Here is a 21,372-nt window from a genome sequence, read left to right on the forward strand (position 1 = left end):
TGCCCTTGGAAAACATAAACGGGTATTTGGAAATTAGTACTCTACTATGAACAATGATAGTCACTCCACCAGTCACCACTCGTGCAGTGAGCAATACACCAAGTCCATGGTTTATATACCTTTATAGCCTCCCAAGGGTGATACACCACTGTCTGGGTGACTATGCAAAGACAGTGTTGGGGTTTGACCCTGTTCCCTTACCGCTTCTCCTTCCAACAGGGTTCCCTCAGGAACAGACCCCAGAACCCATTATAGAAGACCCCCATGTCTTAACTGCTCAATTGTAGACAATACTTGCCTTGAACCATGACTCCCGACCGGAGGCACAGTCGCCACGTGCGTTACGCCTTCCCTCCAGTTCTTTCCACCACGGCCCGTAATCTCATCCTATACTCCCGTTCCAGGCTCTGTTCCTGCCAAGGCCGGTTCGTCCGTCGCGCTGTCCCCGGAATCCGAGCTGCACACCTCCACTGCTCTCAATCCTCTCCTGCTCTACTCTTCAACTTCCTCGAGACTCCTCTCATTCATTTTCTACCTGCCACTTTTGTTTATGCCACCTTCCTCCACCCCGACACATCAGCTTCCTGGTTGCGATGCCACGTACTGCTGGAGCGCTTCTCTTCCGTGCCCCGGTGTGCCTTCCTGCTGGTCCCTTGCTCCTCCTGTCACAGGCACATTGCAAAAAAAGGGTCAATTTTCACTGGAAAAATTTGATATGTCCACATTGCGTTTTGTGCTGTTTCCTGACGCAGGCACTAGGCCTACCCACACAAGTGAGGTACCTATTTTATCTAGAGACTTTAGGAGATGAGGGATGGGTGGAAGTTTGAGGATCCAAGCAGATTCCAGAACTTCCCATCACAGAAATGTAGGGAATTTTTTTTTTTACAAAGTTTGAGGTGTGCAAGGGATTCTGTGTAACAGAACCTGGTGCGAGCCATACAAGTCACCCCATCCTGGATTTCCCTGGGTGTCTAGTTTTAAAAAATGTATAGGTTTGCTGGATTTCCTTAGGTGCCGGCTAAGCTAAGGTTCAAAATCCACATCTAGGCACATTGTAAAAAAAAAGGTTCAATTTTCACAGGAAAAATGTGAAGTGTCCATGTTGAGTTTTGTGCCGTTTCCTGTCACAGGCACTAGGCCAACCCACACAAGTGAAGCACTTTGGGGAATTCGGGTTGGGTGGAAGTTTGAGGATCCATACAGATTCCAGAACTTTCCATCACAGAAATGTGAGGAAAATGTGTGTTTTTTGACATAGTTTGAGATTGGAAGGGAGTTTGGGTAACAGAACATCCTGGATTTCCCTGGGTGTCAAGTTTAAAAAAATGTATTGGTTTGCTAGGTTTCCCTATGTGCCAGCTGAGCTAGGGTCTCAAAAATCCACAGCTAGATACACTGCAAAAAAAGGGTCTATTTTCACTGGAAATATGTGATGTGTCCACCCAGAATCCCATGCAAGCCACAAATTTTGCTAAAAAATAACATTTTCCTTACATTTCTTTGTGGGATCACCGGCACAAATGTCGTACCACCCAGCGTTTCCACTTGTTCTCCAATAAAAATGATACCTCACTTGTGTGGGTGTCCAATGCAAAATCGCCTAAAAAACAATTTTAGAAGGTTTGCTGTGCTATCCCCTCAATACCTACGATTTTGGCTCTTCCCAGTCGCAGGCCCTTTGGCCCACCCACACAAGTGAGGTATCATTTAATTGGGAGTTTGAGGGGAATACTGAGTGGTATGAAATTTGTGCCAGCGCCATGATCCCAGACAGAAATGTGAAGAAAATGTGATTGTTTTGGGTAAATTTGAGGTTTACAGGGGATTTTGGTAGGAAACCATTGAGGAATCCAAACAAGCCATACCTCCCTGAACTTCACGGGTGTCCCTATTTGCCTCCTGGGGGTGGCAGAGAGACAGGCTAATTTGGGGTGGGGGCACTGGCATGCCCATTCTTGGCAGCCCCCAACCCTACGTATATTATAACAAATGATCCCTGGTCCCCCTCGTCAGTAGGCAGATAAGGGGCTAATACCCCCATCTGCCTCCCGGGGGGAGGGGGGCATAAAGACATTCACAATTTTTTCAGGGGTGTGGTCATTGGGATGCCCATTCTGGGCAGCCCCCACCCCTATGTATAAAAAAAAAACTGGTGCCTAGTTAGTGGGCCTCCTGGGGGGGGGGGGGCAAAAAGACTGTGGCATTCTGGGCAGCCTCTAACCCTGTATTTTGAAATAAAATAATCCCTGGTGCCTAGTGGGCTTTCTGCCCCTTCGGAGGCAAATAAGGGTCTTTTGCCCCATCTGCTTCCTGGGTTGGTAGAAAGACTGCGGCAATTTGTTTTGGGAAATGCCAACCCCTACGTATATAAAAAAACGAATCCCTAGTGCCTAGTGGGCTTTCTGCCTGCCTAAGGGGCAGAAAGACTTAAGCATTTTTAGGGGGGGATGATGGGGGCATTGGCATGCCCATTCTGGGCAGCCCCACCCCTGACCTATAAACAAAATCCCTGGTGTCTAGGGTGACTTCTTCCCTCCCGGGAGGGCAGAAAGACTGAATTTGCTCAATGTTATTGGAGGAGCAAAGACCATTGGCCCGCTCTCCCCTCCCTGGGCCTAGTGGGTGGATCCCTGCATGGAACGCCCTCCTAGGGTGATCTCCAAGCAGAAATCCACCAGGGAAGGGTACCATTGTAAAGGAGAGATTCTCCCTATCCAACAATACCTCTCCCATGTGATTCGGTGCTCAGGGGCTGAGATAGCCCCATGAGCACCGAAGCACTGACACTGAAATGAGCCAATCAGCTTATTTCAGTTTCAGTTTCATATGTAATGACGTCAACGCGCCCTGCGCTGGATCGTCACATTATAGCATGTTGGATGCTTTATTAACCCATCAACTTCTTTGAGTTGCAGAAGAATGGCTCCTATTGCTCTGTCAGAGTCATCATTCTCCAGAAAAAAAATCTTTGTAGAATCTGTGTGCTGTAAAATTGTGACCTGAGTAAAACCTGACTTAAAATTATTGAAGGCTTGTTCAGCTCTCGAGTCCCAGCAAGACTCTTGTTCTAACATCTCCTTCCTATTTATGCAGCTAATGTCACTCAATAAATGGGTAACATTTCTTGCAGTTTGCCAATAGAAATGAGGTAGAGCTAAACAGCATGGTGTTTCTATTGCTTTAGTTGGAATAGGTCAATCTATAATTGATGCCACCCTTAGGGGGCCATGGAAATTCTGTGCACACTCAGTCTGAAGCCCAACAGCTCCACCTTGGTCTTGTCAATTTCACACTTCTCTGGTTTACCGTGAACATTGTTTTCCCTTAAATTGACAGTACTTGGACAACATGTTGATGGTGGATCTTGCTGTCCTTACCCTAGTTAAGAATATCATCTAAATATACTACCACAAACTGGTTAAGCATGCCGGAGAATATATGAACCATAAATCTCCGAAAGTTTGCAGCTGGATTGCAAAGAGCAGAGGACATTACCCTCTGTTGGGCCACAGGGGTTGAGAAGGCTATCATTCACTTGTCTCCAGCCTTAATTTGCAATAGGTGGTAAGCTCCTCAAAGGTCTAATTTAGTAAAGCTATTGGTTCAGGAGGGGATTACAATTCTTGATGTTGACATTATTCAGCCCTCGTTAATGAATGCAAGGTTTTAACAAATTTGAGAAAAAACATTGATGTCACAACCGGTGATGTGGACTGAACAATGAGACCATTTTGGAGGTTCTCCTGTGCATTTGCATATGCATTAACAGCCTAACTTGAGAGACTGTAATTTTCAATATTTTGTGACCAGATTTCAGGGAATTATCATATATATATATATATATATATATATATATATATATATATATATATATATATATATATATATATATATATATATATATATATATATATATATATATATATATATATATATATATATATATATATATATATATATATATATATATCTCATACCAAAACGGAATTTAAGAGGGTCACCTGCAACATGAGTCTTCCAAATTCTGATTAAGTATGGTATTGAAATCCCATTTTAGAAGTCAATAAAAGTTTACGAACCCCTAAAATGGGATTAGTACATTCGAAAAGGCATTTTAATGGTTGCACATACCAAACTGGAGTTTTTGCAACAGGTACAATGCTTTGTACATCTGACCCTGAATTTCTCTTGTGCTCGTGTGCGCGTCATGACATCTGCTTTGTTTCAGTTGGAGGCTCAACATTATTCACAGCTCATCTCGCACTACAAGATTCACAAGCAGCTGACTACATGTGGTAGACGTCCGTTCAATGGACGCCTTGGAATCAGTCAAAGGGGGCAGAGGAAGGAGGGAGAGCTGGTGGAAGAGGCGAGGTAGTGTTTGAAGCGTTGAGTTTTACTTCCTTCATGAAATGTGAAAGAGCTGCTGCTGATCTGATGGTGGAGGGGATATTCATGTAAATATGCTTTGATATTTCTAAAACTCAAACAAGCATACTGGCTGGGCTATACAAAAAGAGTGCACAATAACTTAACCGAGAATAGTGTAACGTAATGTAACATGGATAATTATCATAGTCAATAGCAAAACACATGTGCATCTGCTGCATAATTTGCAGATTTACAGATACAATACCAAGTCAGACACTTTACATAAGGTAACTGGTCAACCTCTGCTGTTGCTTTTTGACACCAGGCACTTACAGGCGAGATAATGTTCGTAAAATGGGGTTCCATTCGGAAGTGGGGGAGGTATATCTCCATGGGAGAAACTACTCTGGCTAATTCTGGCAGGAACAGAGTCACATCCGGCCTTCCACCCATTTCCACCCACAGTCCCTTCTGATTTCAGCAGGAGAAACTGTGTGTGGAAAATTGGGAATATATGTACAGGAAATGGTCCGTAATTCTGGGTCCCACTTCATGATGTTTTACCCAACACCGCCCATTCATACCCAAGATTACATGCAATGGGGCGGCAATACAAGCCAGGAATCATAATTCCTGCCCCGGTATGCATGTGCGCCCCATACCGTATAATTTGTAATCCACATCACAATGTAGCCATCCTATATGACGATCAGAGGGAAGGCCTTTTGCTTCTGAAGAATACAAGCACTTTAAATACTTATATGTACTTCAGACAGGGCGGATGGAATGATTCCAGTTTAGGATTAGCATAAATTGAAGTTCACTTCCCTCTGTTCTCAAAATTGCCGTTATTGTAGCACGACACTCAGAAGAAGAAACATGAGCATGTTGCACGTCTTTTCTGAACACGTCTTGAATCCTAAAGTACATTCTAGTGAGACACACACGTGTTAACAACCTAATGTTCCTTTCTGTTCTGCCAAGCTGCTTTGGAATGAATGGAGATGCCTCATAATGTCTGCATAGTGTGCTCATCCTTTCCACAACATTTAGTTAACACTGCCTCACAAGATCCTCATTAAGAGTGGCCCCATAATCCAGCCCCTTCGGAGTCGGAATTTTAAATTCTGCAGAATACCACAGCTCTGTGCAACAGGCGAATCTCCAGAAGAGACAAACATGCGGAAATTGGCACATTACATCCAATCCCCAAAAGCTGTCCTCCAAGGGTGAATAATCCCCGTTTCCCCCCTCCCTGAATTACTGAGACAGTAAAAGTAATTGTGGGGAAACGAAATAACAGGCTTTATTATTACCAGGGGCGTAGCTTTGTCAGTAAGATTGGGGGAATGTGAGCTTCTGATTTTCCAACAATCAGGCTGGCATATAATGTTAAAATACATTTAACAACAAGCTAGGTGCATGAGAGGGGCCTAAAGGGCAGTGGAAATGGGGGGTGTGGCCAAGCCGACCAGGATGGCGGATCGCTCTCCCTAAGGCTCCGGCTGCCGGCCCGAATCAACTGCCGCCCATGTAACCCCCTCAACTTCTACAGCAGCATCAGGGGCAGAAATCGGGACCAGAACACCCCAGGGCTGTCCCGATGTGCCCAGAATTCTGTGATACGGTCTCTGAGGCGTCCGAAGCGCTCCGCTCGTAGTCCCCATGTACGGCCCTACAAAATGGCGGCCACCAGGTAGAGTGACGGCGCACGCTGTGGACCGTGTGTGGCCCCGCCCCAGAGGCTCATAGTCCGAACACACCAGCGACGAGCCAGCAGGCCCAAGGTGAGGCAGCAGCGTCCGCGCGCCGGCGACCAGGCACCGGCTGACACCTAACGATCCGGGGGAGGAGGGCCCGCGGCGTTAAGGCAAGCTGCGACCGCGGCGGGGAGCCCACTCCCGCCGGGTCATATCACCACCGCTGCGGCCCTGGACACTGTGAGAGGCGCCGGGAGGAATCGTGCCAGGCTGCTGCATAACGGGGAGCGCCCGCGGTGCCTGTGAGGAGAGGTTGGCTGTCACCGCGTGCCCCCGATTGGGACCCTTGTCTCCCGTGCTGCACTCCCTGCGGAGCGGGAACCACACGCATCAGTTGCACTGCGAGGAAGCTGCGCGGAGAGGAGGCCCCGCTGCGTGGACACCGGCACATCCTGCGAGGGACTGAACTGCCCCGACGACCATGAGCGCTGGGAAGGCCTAGCAAGTCTGGGAGAAAGGACGGGAGTAGCGCATTGCCGCCACATCACTGCTCCACGGGTCCTGATAGGGTAATACCCCAATTCCTCACCGGAGAGTGGGAAGTGACCAGCTCGACACCCCAGTTTGTGTGCGGTGTACGGACACAGACGTGTGCCATCCCCTCATTCTCGCCCGTTGGCAACCCAAGGAATGCGAGTGGGCAGAGAAAGGTGTGCCGGCGGTGGTCAGGCTTCCATAGGCCGTGGGAACCCCGGCGGCCCCGGCATTGAAGATCGGGAGAACATCACAAAGACCTCCCCCACGGAGTGGTGACAAAGCTGGGCCCGGACGGACCAGTGAGGCTATAGGCGGGGGCGGGTTCTCATCACCGCCACAGTGACATGGCGAACCGGCCCACCAGGACTGTTCGACGCGGGGCCGTGGCATCGCCGTTTTGCTGTGCTTCTGGATACCTTCCAAAGATCAGTAGCTGCCAATCCGTGGAGGAGCGACGCCCTGGTTTGTCGACAAGTGCCAGTCCTGCATAGAGCACAGGTGGCTGACACAACGGCTTAGCGGATATCCGCGAGCGTTCGTCCCCACCTGACCGCAGTCGTCCGCGAGGACTCGTGTAGAGGATCCGGAGCCCCCCATCATGGGTCGTGAGCGAGTGTTGGGGACCACCCATGCGGCAAACCAACAGAAGATGACACCTCAGCCACCAACCCCGACTAAACCGCGGGAGGAGCATGCCAGAGAAGACTTCACATGCAGGAAATTAGACCAAGTCCTCGCTGCCATAGAACATTCCAGAGTGGCAATGGAGAACAAATTTGACACTTAAGATACAGATCTCAATCTTCTCCGGGACGGCCACAGGAAGCTAACGGACAAAGTCACCCAGGGCAAAAAGACAGTACAGGCACTGGAACTGCAAGTACAACAACACCACTGCGACATTGCAGACCTACAATCCCGGATCAAGGCTCTGGAATATAAAACAAACGACTTGGAGGGACGCTCCCGGAGGAGCAACATCCGAGTCATGAATTTACCTGAGGAGGCATAAGGGGCCAACCCAATCCAATACATCACTGCCTGGATCGCGACCTTTACACCTGCCAAAGACTTGACTCCCTACTTTTCCATTAAACGAGCGCACAGAGTACCAGCGCGAAAGCCCAAGCCGGGCCTGCCCCTACGACCGTTCCTGATGAAACTCCTATACTTTCAAGACAGGGACACTATCCTCCGAGCGGCTAGGACACACGGGTGACTGCAGGTGGAGGATAAGCAGGTGATGCTCTTCCCCGACTATTCCCGAGCCGTACAACAACAGAGGGCCAACTTCCAGGTGATAAAGCGCACACTTCGCCAAAAGAATATCCAATGCGCCCTCCTGTTCCCGGCCAAACTCAAGATCATCCACGATGGCACCACGCACTTCTTTACGGACCCGAAGGAGGTGGACGCCTGGTTGGAACAGCATGTATCCCGTCGCCCAACCACAGCGGACACACAAGGCAGTCAACCTAGGCGGCAGTCACGGAGACAAGGCCATAGAGTCACCCTAGCACAGCTCAGTATCCAATCTAGCCCGACGGGGACTGGTTCCCCAGACCTTACACAAATCATAGTGGAGCGCAGAAAGGCGATTCAGGCGGTGACCGCCCTTGGCCCCGTGGGGGGGTGGTTCGGATGTGGAAGGAGACCCCCGTCTGTTCAGTTCTGAAGACGAGGCCAGTGAGGCACCAGCCTCCAGTGAAGGCTTCATGTCGCCCCGATAGTGACACCCCAAACAGCGGACCTGCTAATGGAACAGAGACGTTAAAACCAGGACCACACGGTAAATACAGCTTCTCTTGAAATGGACCACCATGTAAACCCACTGCCGCCCAGTTGTCCGTCTACGGGGATATGACAACTGCGGGTCTCCTCGCAAAAACTGTGCTACACAGCAACGCTCCAAATCAGAGCCAAAGAACCGGAATAACCGAGATGCCTGAGGGTACACTTCCAACGTCTATCTGGCTTGATAGCGGAGCCGGCAGCAGTAGGGAAGATGCTGTGGTTCTGTGGTTCTGCGGTCCTGTGGTTCCGTCATTTTAAACCTGTTCAGTGAAGGTCGTCGGATATAGACGATTTTGGTGTCAGCGGACCGCAAATGACGAGTGCGGTATGTACGAGTGTTTTCATCATAATCGATCAATGAGAACACTACGTATTCAGGGATTTCGTTTGAACCCTCGGGTTCCATTTTGTGTGTGGCAGCCATTTTGTGTGGTTGCCCTCACATAGGCCGATGACTATGGCCGAACGAGTCTTTGGGACACTTACACCTTTAGCTGACTCCTGTGTGACCTGGCCGAACTGACTCCTTGCCTGAGGCTGACATCGTTGAGCCAGTTCCTTGTTAAGCAGCTGGTCAGATAGAGATCAAAGAGCAGGACATTGCTGAGTTTATGGAACATGCACACACCCTTCTATCTTGTTTCTCATCTGCTTCTGTTCCTTCCTTTATGGCTTAATTATTGATTTGGGTTGAGGTCTTTACAATGGGTTTGTCCGGCCCGTTCGAACAAGAATGTTGAATTTTGCTTGGTCATCTCTGGTGGGCTGGACAACGGAAAGTGGGATTGTCGTCATGAGATATGTTTGAAATGTCACCCTATGATTGGTCAGTTTGTATGTAATTGATGCTAGCCAGGAATGTGTTTTTCAGCATAAAAGATGATGCTCCTCTCTATGAATTTGTGCAGTCTCTAGCGAACCACCCGTGTTGTGCTTCGTAGACCTCTGTTCCTGGTTGCAGCCAATAAATTTGGTCTTTGATGTCATCAAGAAGTGTCCCGTGTCTCTGTTTGCCGAGGCAGGGGAATCCGAAGACATCGGGCGTCATCCCTGGCGCCGCTGGGTTCTAAAACCCGGTTCTTCAGTTGGCGCCCAATGTAGGGCGACTTCAGCGGTACCGGTCCAAGCCCGAAGATCGTGAGGAGCTTCGTGTGGAAATTCTGGAGGAAGGCCTGCCACTTCATCGACCCCTGTATGTCGTCGTGGTCCGAAAGTCTTTGCTGCGAGGTTCCCCGCTTTCCGACGGCTACGAAGGACTGCTGCCATGACTGTCGCCCTGTCTTGGAGCCATTAGATGATTTGTAGAGCGAGACAATAGACGGGTCTTCTGGTGACGCCATTGACATTTCAGTTAAGTATGAGTGGAGCGTCTCCCAGTCCTTAGTTTTGTTTTGGTATCCCTTCGAGGATCGCTTTGATTTGGTACCTGCAGGCCCCAAAGCCGAGGGACTCGTGTATTCACAAGACTATCATTTTAAGATTTCCCTTGAAGTTTGAAGCTAGACGAGTGAGCGAAGATGCCTGGTCTTAGTAGACTTGGAAAGATATTTGGTTGTGGTTGTACTAGGGATTCCCGATTGGAGGATTCGTGTCTGGTTCCTCCGATTGGAACTCCGACTTATGAGCTCTACGTAAAACATGGAGTGGGCCCCATCACGTATAATGAAATAACGATCAATTATACCAGGAAAGACGGTGTCCTACAGTGGCCCCGTTATGGTAGCTTTGAAACGGAGATTTTAGATAATCTCGAAGTTAAACTGTTCAAGAAGGAAGCCCGGCCGGCGATGTTTGACTCTTTCCGCTTATGGCGAAAGGAAGCCAAACAGAAAGAAATTAAGCTAGCGAAGAAAAATAAAAGAGAACGAGGTATGTCAATGGTGCAAGCTGCTATACAGTTTAGGGATAATGAGGAAGAACAAGAAAGTGAACAGATGCTTAGGCAATGTAAACTAGCGGTAGACAAGTGCTATCCAGCTTTGCCACCTCAACAGCAAGAGGAGAAGAAAGATCTTGAAAAGATCCTTTAATGTCGCACCTATTGAGTTCGCCACCCCCTTATGTGCAGAGTGCTACAGCACCTCCGCCACCTATAGTTGCGCAACCTTCGGTTGTTTTGCCACCTGTGATTCCTCAACAGCCAGCTCCTCTTCCATTGGCTCCTATTCCTTTGGTGCAGCCTTCTCAAGGGCCGCCGGCTTTGCTACCTCCTTCGTCTGCTACTCCTACACCTGTATTGCCTGTTCCTTCTGTTACTGCTCCGACTTTGGTTTCTTCTCATTCTGCTCCATCTCCTGTTCTTTTGTCAACTTCTCCTTCTGCTCGACAGAGAATGACTGATGCTTTTTGGTTCGTTAGGTATGTCTCCTGTTGTAGAGCGTAAGCAATTGCGTAGCCAATTGCCTAGTCCTGATGAACGTACAGTGCTAGATCACTTAGCGCGTAAATGGATTACGTAACCTTCGCAATATGATCTTGAGGGTGTTATGGATGTTTTCCACCAATGGGAAGCACCGAAACAAAGATATGTTTTCAATATGATGTGTTCATTCCTTCGTGAACAATGGGAAGATGATGAGGTAGGACAAACTCCGCCTGAGTTGTACCGTATACGTTCTGAGTTTGCGAAAGGGACTGCTCTGGGTCTTGGGGTTGAGAAAGCATTTGCGACGTTGTTGTCGTTTAGGAGTGACTCTCCTTCTCAGCGATTGTTTGAGCCTGATTCGTCGGTTAGGAGAAAGGTGCGACAATATCCGATGCGAGAGGTTCCCCCAGTTTGGAGACCCGGTGATGCACAAGCTAATCCAGCCATTCCGCCACACTTTCAGCGTGTCTGGGTACATGTTCCATGGAAGCGTACTGAAGTTTTAGCGCTTAAGCAGACTTTGCCTGATCCGCGCAAACATCCAGCAGGGTTTTATAAGGAGCTATCTCAAACTGCAGATTCATGTATTATGAATCTGGCTGATATAGAAATGTTGTTTGGGATTGTTGTTCCTCAGCCTATTTGGGGAAAGATTCGTCACACGGATCATGCGCAGGAATTAGGTGATACATGAAATAATCTTAGAGCTGCAGATGGTAGACTAGTAGGTGGTGCTAAGCCTGAGGATATAATTGCTGAACTACCTGGTAGGATTATTGATTATATGAAGACTTTGATGCCTGCTTTACGTGTTAACCTCATCGCTGCTAGCCATATTCCCCTCCGGTGCTAGAGTATAATGATATGGGTGTGGTCATGACGGAACGGTTCCGTCATCAGCACAGCTCCACTTTGCCTCATGACGGAACCGTTCCGTCATGAGCATCGAAGGGGTTAATTGGGACAAGTTGTCTGCATGCAAGCAGAAGAAAGACGAAACTGTGTCTGACTTTTCCACTAGGTTCGAAGAGACTTTTGTAGACCACGGTGGTCAGGACATGAGTACGGAAGGTGGTCAATGGTTGTTCGTTGACAAATTTGTCCATAATTTTCTTCCAGAATTATGCAATAGGTTGAAGGATTCTGAGAGTGCTTGGGCTGTTTCTACGTCAGCGCAGATTTTGGCTACTGCCCAGTACTATGAGAATAGAAACAAGGATGAGATAGAGAAAGCGGATAGGAAGACTAAGGAATTGAAGACTAAGGTTCTTCTACAGCAAGCTTATCCGCCCCGTAATAATCAGCGCGAATATCAGCAACCTCAGCAATATCAGAGAAACTCGCAAAGGTTCGAGTCTTCTCAACCACGTTTTCCCGTAGGCCCCAATCAATGTGCGTACTGCAAAGAAGAGGGTCATTTGAAGAGTAGTTGCCGGTTCTGTTACAACGCACGAATGGTGCTTCTGGTGTGAGAGGTCGAGGTGTTCAACAAGCTCCTAGAGGTAGAGGTCGTGGTCAGAATGCGCATTCTTTGCCTCCACAGAATTCTATGAATAGCTTTGATCAGCAGAATGGTGTGTCTGGTACGATGGCACAGTACTATGCGGACGATTACTATGTTGAAGGTGAGAATGTGGATGGTAATGATTGCTAGGACAGCCTTGGACAAAGAGAGGGAGTTGTTTCAGTTCTAGTAGATCAGAGTGGACCCTATGTTGAAGTGATTGCATCAGGTGTGTCAGAGCCTTTTCTGTTGGATACTGGTGCTGCAAAGAGTTCTATTATGCACTCTAAACTCCCTGGCGCACCTTTGTCTTGCTTAAAGAATGTTTTAGTAGGTTTTTCTGGCGCCCCGGTTACGAATCCGATTTCTAGTCCGTTGTCTATTTCTGGTGGACCTTGTGAATTCGACTGGTTGTGGTGAGAACTTGTTGGGATTGGACTTGTTGAAGAGATTGTATGCGACGTTATATTGTTCTCCATTAGGAGTACACCTTACATTGGGTAAGAGAGTGATCTCTCCGATGTACTTGTCTAAAGATCGACTTCCACCTGAATTGTCTTCTCTCCCTGCTTCTCTTTGGGCTACTGGGCCTAATGATGTAGGTCTTTTAGAGATTCCGCCATATGTTGTGACGTTGAAAGCGAATGCTAGATTACCACGCATTCCGCAATATCACATGTCTAGTGATGGTGAAAGAGCACTTCTGGCGATCACCTATGATCTGATTGAGAAAGGTGTGATTGAGGAAAAAAGAGGTAATGTGTGCAATAGTCCGGTTTTGCCTGTTCTGAAAAGAACTGATTCTTCACAACCTCCTGTATATAGGTTTGTGATCGATCTCCGTGAGGTGAATAAGATTGTTGTTCCGCAATTTCCAGTTGTACCTGATATCACCGCTTTACTGACTTTGATCCCGGCTACAGCCACGTGGTTTTCGGTGATTGACTTGAAGAATGCTTTCTTCAGCATCCCGATTGCCGTGGAAAGTAGAGATATTTTTGGCTTCTCTTTAGGAGGACGAAGTTTCCGGTTTAAGCGCGCTCCTCAAGGCTATTGCGAGAGTCCATCGATCTACAGTCAGGCTTTAAAACCACAACTTGATTTGCTGGTTTTACCTGATGGTGCTGCTCTTATCCAGTACGTTGATGATCTGTTAGTTGCTGCCGACAATGAAGAGATCTGTAGAGAGGCTACTTTGTCGTTGTCACGTCATCTGTCTGATTTCCATCATAAGGTTTCTCTTTCGAAGTTGCAATATTGTCGACAAGAAGTTACCTACTTAGGTCACCTCTTATCGAAGGAGGAAAGGAAACTGACCCCAGAAAGAATTCAAGCGATTGCGAAAATGAGTGTGCCTACGACACAGAGAGAAGTACGTGCTTTCTTAGGTATTACGTCATACTGTAGACAATGGATCCCTAATTTTTCGTTGCTTGCTAAGCCTTTAATAGCTCTTACTGTTAAGGATACTCCAAATCCTATTCCTTGGACTGACGAATGTCAGAAGAGCTTTTCAGAATTACGTGATGCCTTGTGTTCGGCTCCTGTGTTGGGTACCTCCGACTACAGTAAGCCTTTCACATTGTATGTCCACGAGAGAGAGGGATGTGCATTGTCAGTTTTGACTCAACAGTTTGGCGATAAGCAGCGTCCATGTGCTTATTTTTCATCGACTTTGGATCCGGTAGCTAGAGCATTGCCGAGTTGTTTGAGAGCTACAGCGGCAGCGGCTGTCTAGATTCGACAGGTCTGCTGGCTTAGTGATGGACAATACACTGATTGTGATGCTTCCACATGCAGTGGATACCTTGTTAAATCGTACCAAGACACAGCACTTAACTAGTGCTCGGTTGTCAGGTTACGAATTGACGCTGTTAGCGAGTCTGTACATATAGACGAGGGAGATTGGTCGTTGATGGGATGGTTTTGGGGATTGATATCCAAGTGGGGATGGAAGATTCTGATGGTCATTGGGATGATCTTAGCTATCCTATTCCTGTTCTGTCTCTGTGTACAGTGTGCTTCTGCTAAATGTGGCCTTTGTGCTACTTCGTGTGCGGGGAGACCTGTCAAGAGAGAGTTGTTAAGTACTAGGATGATGCTACAGCAACATCTTGATGATCTAATGAATATAGACCTGGATTCAGACTGACATGGGTTTGGGTTTGTTGCCTATGTAAGGGCAAAAGGAGGGTCTGTGGTTCTGCGGTCCTGTGGTTCCGTCATTTTGAACCCGTTCAGTGAAGGTCGTCGGATATAGACGATTTTGGTGTCAGCGGACCGCAAATGACGAGTGCGGTATGTACGAGTGTTTTCGTCATAATCGATCAATGAGAACACTATGTATTCAGGGATTTCGTTTGAACCCTTGGGTTCCATTTTGTGTGTGGCAGCCATTTTGTGTGGTTGCCCTCACATAGGCCGATGACTATGGCCGAACGAGTCTTTGGGACACGTACACCTTTAGCTGACTCCTGTGTGACCTGGCCGAACTGACTCCTTGCCCGAGGCTGACCTCGTTGAACCAGTTCCTTGTTAAGCAGCTGGTCAGATAGAGATCAAAGAACAGGACATTGCTGAGTTTATGGTACATGCACACACCCTTCTATCTTGATTCTCATCTGCTTCTGTTCCTTCCTTTATGGCTTAATTATTGATTTGGGTTGAGGTCTTTACGATGGGTTTGTCCGGCCCGTTCGAACAAGAATGTTGAATTTTGCTTGGTCATCTCTGGTGGGCTGGACAACGGAAAGTGGGATTGTCGTCATGCGATATGTTTGAAATATCACCCTATGATTGGTCAGTTCGTATGTAATTGATGCTAGCCAGGAATGTGATTTTTAGCATAAAAGATGATGCTCCGCTCTATGAATTTGTGCAGTCTCTAGCGAACCGCATGTGTTGTGCTTCGTAGACCTCTGTTCCTGGTTGCAGCCAATAAATTTGGTCTTTCATGTCATCAAGAAGTGTCCCATGTCTCTGTTTGCGAGGCAGGGGAATCCGAAGACATCGGGCATTATCCCTGGCGCCGCTGGGTTCTAAAACCCGGTTCTTCAATGCCCGGCCACCACCCCGCAGCAACAAAGTAAAGAAATCACATGATGAACAGTTTGGACATATTGCCCCGCGCAATAGGTCCCCCAAGTTGGGAATGTTCCCCAGAGTTATGGTTTATCCCCCTTTATATTTTTACCTTCTTGGACACCTTGGAGCGGGCGGGAGGAGGAGGGCATGATCACTGCAAACGTCCCCATATCGGTGGGGATTGAGAAGGGCCGGGGGGATGGGCAGGTTGAGAGGAAACGGTCACTCCGAAGGGACCACGGACTGACCAGGTGAAGCATGGTACCTAAAGTGGCAAACACGGACCTAAAATTTGTGACTGAATGTCAGGGGTAAGCACACGGCCACTAAGAGGTATTCGATATATGCCTATATCAAAAGGCAACAGGCACAGGTGGCCCTCCTACAGGAGACGCACCTGACGGAACAAGAGGTAGGCCGCCTTCATAGAAAGTGGCGGGCATAGTGTGTGCCACTACATATTCCGCCTTCGCCAGGGGCACACTAATATGGATCAGGCCTGGTGTGCCATTCAAAGAGCAGACCCGTATGATAGACAAAGATGGGCGATATGCAATCATAATTGGCTTACTAGAAGGCCAACCGATACATTTGGGCTGTGTGTACGCTCCTAACACAGAGCAAGACCAATACTAAGCTAACCACGGTGCTAGCCAGTCATACAGCGATAGCTTGGCTCCTAGGTGGGGACTACAACTGTGCACTATATCTACACTTAGATAGGTCGCACCCTCCCCCATCGCATTCCCCAGCACACAAATGGAAAGTTTCCGTAAATGGGTAGAACACTGGGCACTGGCGGATGCCTGGCGAACGCAGAACCCTGCCGCCAGATTGTACTCCTTTCACTCCATTCCCCACGACCTACGGGTGAGACTTGACAGGTTCCTGTGTTCCGCAGATATTCTGCCCAAAATACAAAACGCTGACTATTAGGGGCGCATAGTATCAGATCACGATGCACACATTGTGACCCTTTGATGGAAGCCACCCCACCCCATTGGAATACTATAGCATATTTGCGGCCCAGATAGTGCCACATCTAATGTCCACATACGAGGAAGCCTTATCCAAAGGTATCCTGCCCATGTCATTTCGCGAATCTATGATGGTGACATTTCTAAAACCCCATAGAGACCCCACGCACCCATCCTCGTACAGATCCATCACACTCCTGAATACAGATTGTAAAATTCTGGGAAAGATCTTGGCCGACCGCTATAGACAAATTCTCCCCACCCTAGTACACCCTGCTCAATGCGGCTTCGTGCCCAGGCATACACCTCACATAATCTGCGACAGCTCTTCCATATCCAAGATAGGGTGCAAGACAGATTCCCCCGTGCAGCATGCCTGATCTTCGATCTAGAGAAGGCGTTTGACACTCTGACATGGCCACATTTGTTTGCGGTTCTCCAGAGGCTGAATATTGGCCACATTTTAATGGCATACACGAAGCTCTTTTATGAGTGACTCACCTCCAGGGTGAGAGTCGGCAAGCTTATCTCTGCTCCATTCCCAGTAGAGAGGGGGACCAGGCAGGGGTGCCCACTCTCCACCCTCCTTTTTACGTTGGCGGTTGAGCCCCTGGCCACGTGGCTGCGACTGGAGGGAACGACATGGTGGGTTCCGATCGCGGGAACGACGCACTGCATATCATTATACGCGGACGATCTGCTGATTTATGTCCGAGACATAACGGGAGATCTCACCTCAATATGGGAAACCTTGCAAGACTTTGGAGACACCTCAGGTCTCAGGGTTAACTGGGAAAAGTCGACAATCTACCCACTCAGCCCCCACATGGCACCACATGACATAGTGATGGGCACTCAGACCTTAAAATGGAGTGAAGCGGCCCCCAGATATCTGGAAGTACGGCTCTATCACTCCCGGACAGATCTATACGAAGGCAACCACCGTAAAGTGCTGGCGGATCTGCGATTGGCGGTGGGTTTCTGGAAGACCCTACCACTGGCGCCCATCGGCCGGGTGGCCATAGCAAAAATGATAATGGTACCCAGATTGCTTTATCATTTTGCCAACCTCCCAGTGATCCCACCCCAGTATTTCTTCCGTGAACTGGATGCCCTGCTCACAACGCTGATATTGGGAAATGGCCGAAGCAGAGTAGCATTGGGCACACTGTATTTGCCCACCACAGGCGAAGGCCTAGGAGCCCCGTCCTTTGAATCATACTTCCTCGTTGCACAGCTTCAATGGCTATCTCACTGGACAGCGGAGAGATGCGTCGGGGAGATGACAACGGAAGCCGGCAGGATACCACTTCCCATTTCATCAGAAGGATGCTCCTGCCTGGCACAAAACCGACCCGCACACACCCGGTACAGGTCTCCATAGCTCGCAAATGCATGATGCGAATCCACAGAATTTCGAAAGACCGGTCACTCTACTCCCCACTGCTACCCTTGGTGGGTCTCCTTCGAGGGGAAAAATATTACACTACTCGGGCCCTACAGGTCTGGACCGATCGCGATGTGACGGAGGGGGAGGCGTTGTTCCACGAATGGCAACTGAGAACCTACGAGCAGCTGGTAGACTGGTATGACCTCCCGCACGGATAATTTTTAACGTATAGGCATCTTTTAGATAGTGGCAAACTGACACTTTTATAGGTCACGTTTTGTAGACAGTAGTACTGTGTCCTTGTTGGTCCTGAAGAATCGCTTGCTAATGAGCGCTTAGCGAGAAACATGCCGACCATATCTCTCACATATTAGATCTGTTCCGTATCTGGAAACTTAAGTTCCAGCGAGAACAGACTATTCTTGATTTTAATTGAAGCCAAGGACCACCTGAATAAAGATGCTTTCCGGTACCTTCTGCTTCATTTTATTTCCACCCACACCGTCTACACTTCATTGGCCCCATACCCCCACTTCACCAATAGGCTGTTGGATTAAAAGGTCTCCGCCAAAGAGCCCCTCTACGAGGTGTTGCCCGTTGGGAATTGCACCGCCTACCCAACGAGGAGCATTGCCTATGATGAAGCATGACACCCGCAAGGGTGTGTGAGGCCTCTATATCCAACAAAATGGATACCCTGGGGTAGTCCTCCATTGAGTACTTCCTCCCCCCCCCTTTTTGCACCCTAGTGACCTTGTGACTTTCTGGGAACAGCCTAGTCTCCTATTGTCTTGTTGCATCATTTAGGGCTTTGACTCAGGCTGGACCTTCCGCTCACCTTTTGAGTGGTAATTTCAGCCCTCTGGATCATAAATGATCCTCACTCTCCCCTCCTTTTGTTGACTTTCATGCACGGCTAACAACAGTGAGAGTCTTTTCCTTTTGGTGGGTAAGACCAGTTCAATCCCCCCCCCTACTGTTCGGCCCCCTACACAGTACTGAGGCCCCTGTATGTGCCTCCACATTTGGATCGTCACATCTCCACTCTTTTCACTTTTTATATTCCTCCATCACACCTCTCTCTTCCCTGACCACCTCAAAATGGATGGACAGGGTTTGAGCTTCGGTGATGATGACGCAACAGCTATCCTTAGGATACCATCTAGCCTTGGTATTGAAATCGATGCAGCCACAGGAAGCAATTCGGCGGACTAGAAGAATTTCTCTGATATGAAGACAGAATGGGTAAGGATTACCCTCCATGGGGCACTCATGGCCGAGTACTTTATGTATTAAATATTTTATTGAGCATAGGCAAAAAACGCACCTCAGCGATATCTGTAGGGCCGCCACCACTCCAGGGAGGCCCAGGTCAGCGACCCCGCGGATACCCCACGTAGGGCCAGCGGGTACATCATCTTATTAACACAGCAAGCCGCCTACAACCCAATGGGCCGGCCGCGGCTTAAGAGGTGCTACAACGGTGCAAGCTGATCAGTGCTAGTGCATTATAAGAAAACACGAGAAACAAAGAACTGTAAACAACCCCACCTCCCGCCCCACCCCAGCCCTCCCCTCTCCTTGTCCATGTCCGGAATTCAGCTGTAGGTTGTGGTTCACCACTAACAGTCAGTGGACGCTGCGCGCGCGGGGCCTGCACGCTTACGGGTGTGAGTTTTGGGGTCCGGGAGAGGTGTTTCTGCCAAGCGTAGCAGACGCAAGTAGCGTGGGCAGCTCACCTCCCGAAACTCCCCGGTAAGCAAGGCGAGGAATGGCCGCCAGAGTTCCGCAAAGTCCGCCCCCCTCCCTGTCGCCGCCAGCGATAGTTTCTCCATTCCCAGGATCGCCCAGAGTCGGTGAAGCCACCCCAGTTGCTGCGGAGCCTGGGTCGCCCTCCAGTGGGCCACAATGTTTTGTACCGCAGCCCCAAGCGCAAGTGCGATCAAGCGTCCGCGCCAGGATTTCAGAGGGTACATGAGTGCGTTTGGGAGGCCTAGCAGAATGTACGCTGGGAAGCGCGGCAGTTGTGTGTCCAGATGTGTATCTATAAGGTCCAGGATAGGGTCCCAATAGGGGCGCAACGCCTTACAGCTCCACAGCAGGTGCTCCAGTGTCCCTAGTTCCCCACATCCCCTCCAGCATCTGTCACTGATCCGGGCATCCCAGTGGTGTAGTCTCTCAGGGGTGTGGTACAAGTATGTAGCTACCTTAGTCAATGTCTCGGTAAGGCCAGTGTGGTGCGCCGAGTGTCTGGCTCTATGGTACACCCCCTCCCATTCCTTCCTAGTGAGCTGCCTCCCCAGATCCCTCTCCCACCGGACCTGGCCCGCGTTGTATGTGTGTGCCTGAGTGAGGAGCAGCTGCTGATAGAGGTCCGATATCAATTTCTTATCCGAGGTGCGTGTCAGCAGCCACCGTTCGTAAGGCGTGAGGTGCCGTTGGGCTCCGGGCTGGATCGAGGGGTGGAGCACCCAGTGGCGCACCTGCAGGTATTGCAAGCGTTCCGATTCGGCCACGCCGTAATCCGCCTTGACCTGCTGGAACGGTAGGATGCCCTTGATATCGAACATGTGTCCCGCCGCACGACAGGGTGTCGTCCGCCACGTCGTGAACGTACCGGTGTCCAAGCCCGGTGAGAAGTCTGGATTCTCAAAGATGGGAGTCATGGGTGAGGGGAAGGTGGTCAGTCCCTTGGCCACGGCCACTCTATCCCACACTCGCAGGGCGGTACTGGTGATTTCAGAAGCGTACAAGTTAGGGGGACGGTGTCGGCGCGGAAGGAAGGGCACGCCTTGGAGGGTACGGCCGGCCACTGCCTGGTCCAGGAAGAGCCAGTGCTTACCGGACTCCAGCTGGAACCATTCCACGAAGGTGCGCAGCTGTGTCGCCTGGAAGTACAGGGTAAGGTCTGGCACGCCGACCCCCCCGTTCGCTGGGGGTAGGGTGGCGAGAGTGTGCTTAAACCTGGGTCGCCGGCCGTTCCAAATGAACCGTGACAGTTCCGATTGGGTTTGTTGAAGCCAACCCGCCGGGGGGTTCAGGGGGAGCGTCTGGAACAGGTACAGAATCTGCGGCAGCAGTGTCATTTTGACTGCGGCAATTCTGCCTAACCATGACAGCGTGAGTGGTTGCCAACGCCGGAGCTGCTCCCGGAGTTTGCGGGTGAGGGACTCGTAATTGACCCGCGCAGTGCCCCGGACAGTAGGAGCCAGGCGAACGCCTAGGTACGGGACGGTTGCGTCCGACCATTGGATTTGGAATTCCGATTTAATCTCGGCCACCACATCCGGGCTTAGGGAGATGTTCAGGGCCTCGGATTTGGCTTCGTTGATTTTGAAGCCCGAGGCCAGGGCGAAGGTGTGGAGCTCCACAAAGAGAGCGCGCAGGGATCGCATCGGGTCAGTGAGGGACAGCAAGACGTCGTCAGCGTACAGGCTGATCTTATGCGTGTCGGCCCCAAATTTGATGCCCGAAATGAGAGCATGTTGCCTCACCCTCTGAGCCATCGGCTCCATATATAATGCGAAAAGGAGCGGCGACAGCGGGCAGCCCTGGCGCGTACCCCTGCCAATGTCGAACCTCGGGGAGGTATGACCGTTCACTCTTACCGCGGCGTTGGGCCGACGGTAGCAGTTGAAGATGCGATG

General features: G+C 49.6%; 1 protein-coding gene across 1 annotated transcript in view; it reads right to left on the bottom strand.

Moving 5' to 3' along the window:
• Positions 1-303: 303 nt before the first annotated feature.
• Positions 304-21,372, bottom strand: part of LOC147747788 (uncharacterized) — a 178,997-nt gene continuing 157,928 nt past the window's right edge. Inside the window, exon 7 of the mRNA XM_086936364.1 lies at positions 304-662. Within this exon, the coding sequence (XP_086792490.1) occupies positions 549-662 (114 nt within the window). The 3' untranslated portion in view covers positions 304-548. The remainder of the gene's footprint in view (positions 663-21,372) is intronic.

The sequence above is a fragment of the Lissotriton vulgaris genome, chromosome 1_1 (genome assembly GCF_964263255.1).
Source record: "Lissotriton vulgaris chromosome 1_1, aLisVul1.2, whole genome shotgun sequence".
NCBI lineage: Eukaryota > Metazoa > Chordata > Amphibia > Caudata > Salamandridae > Lissotriton > Lissotriton vulgaris.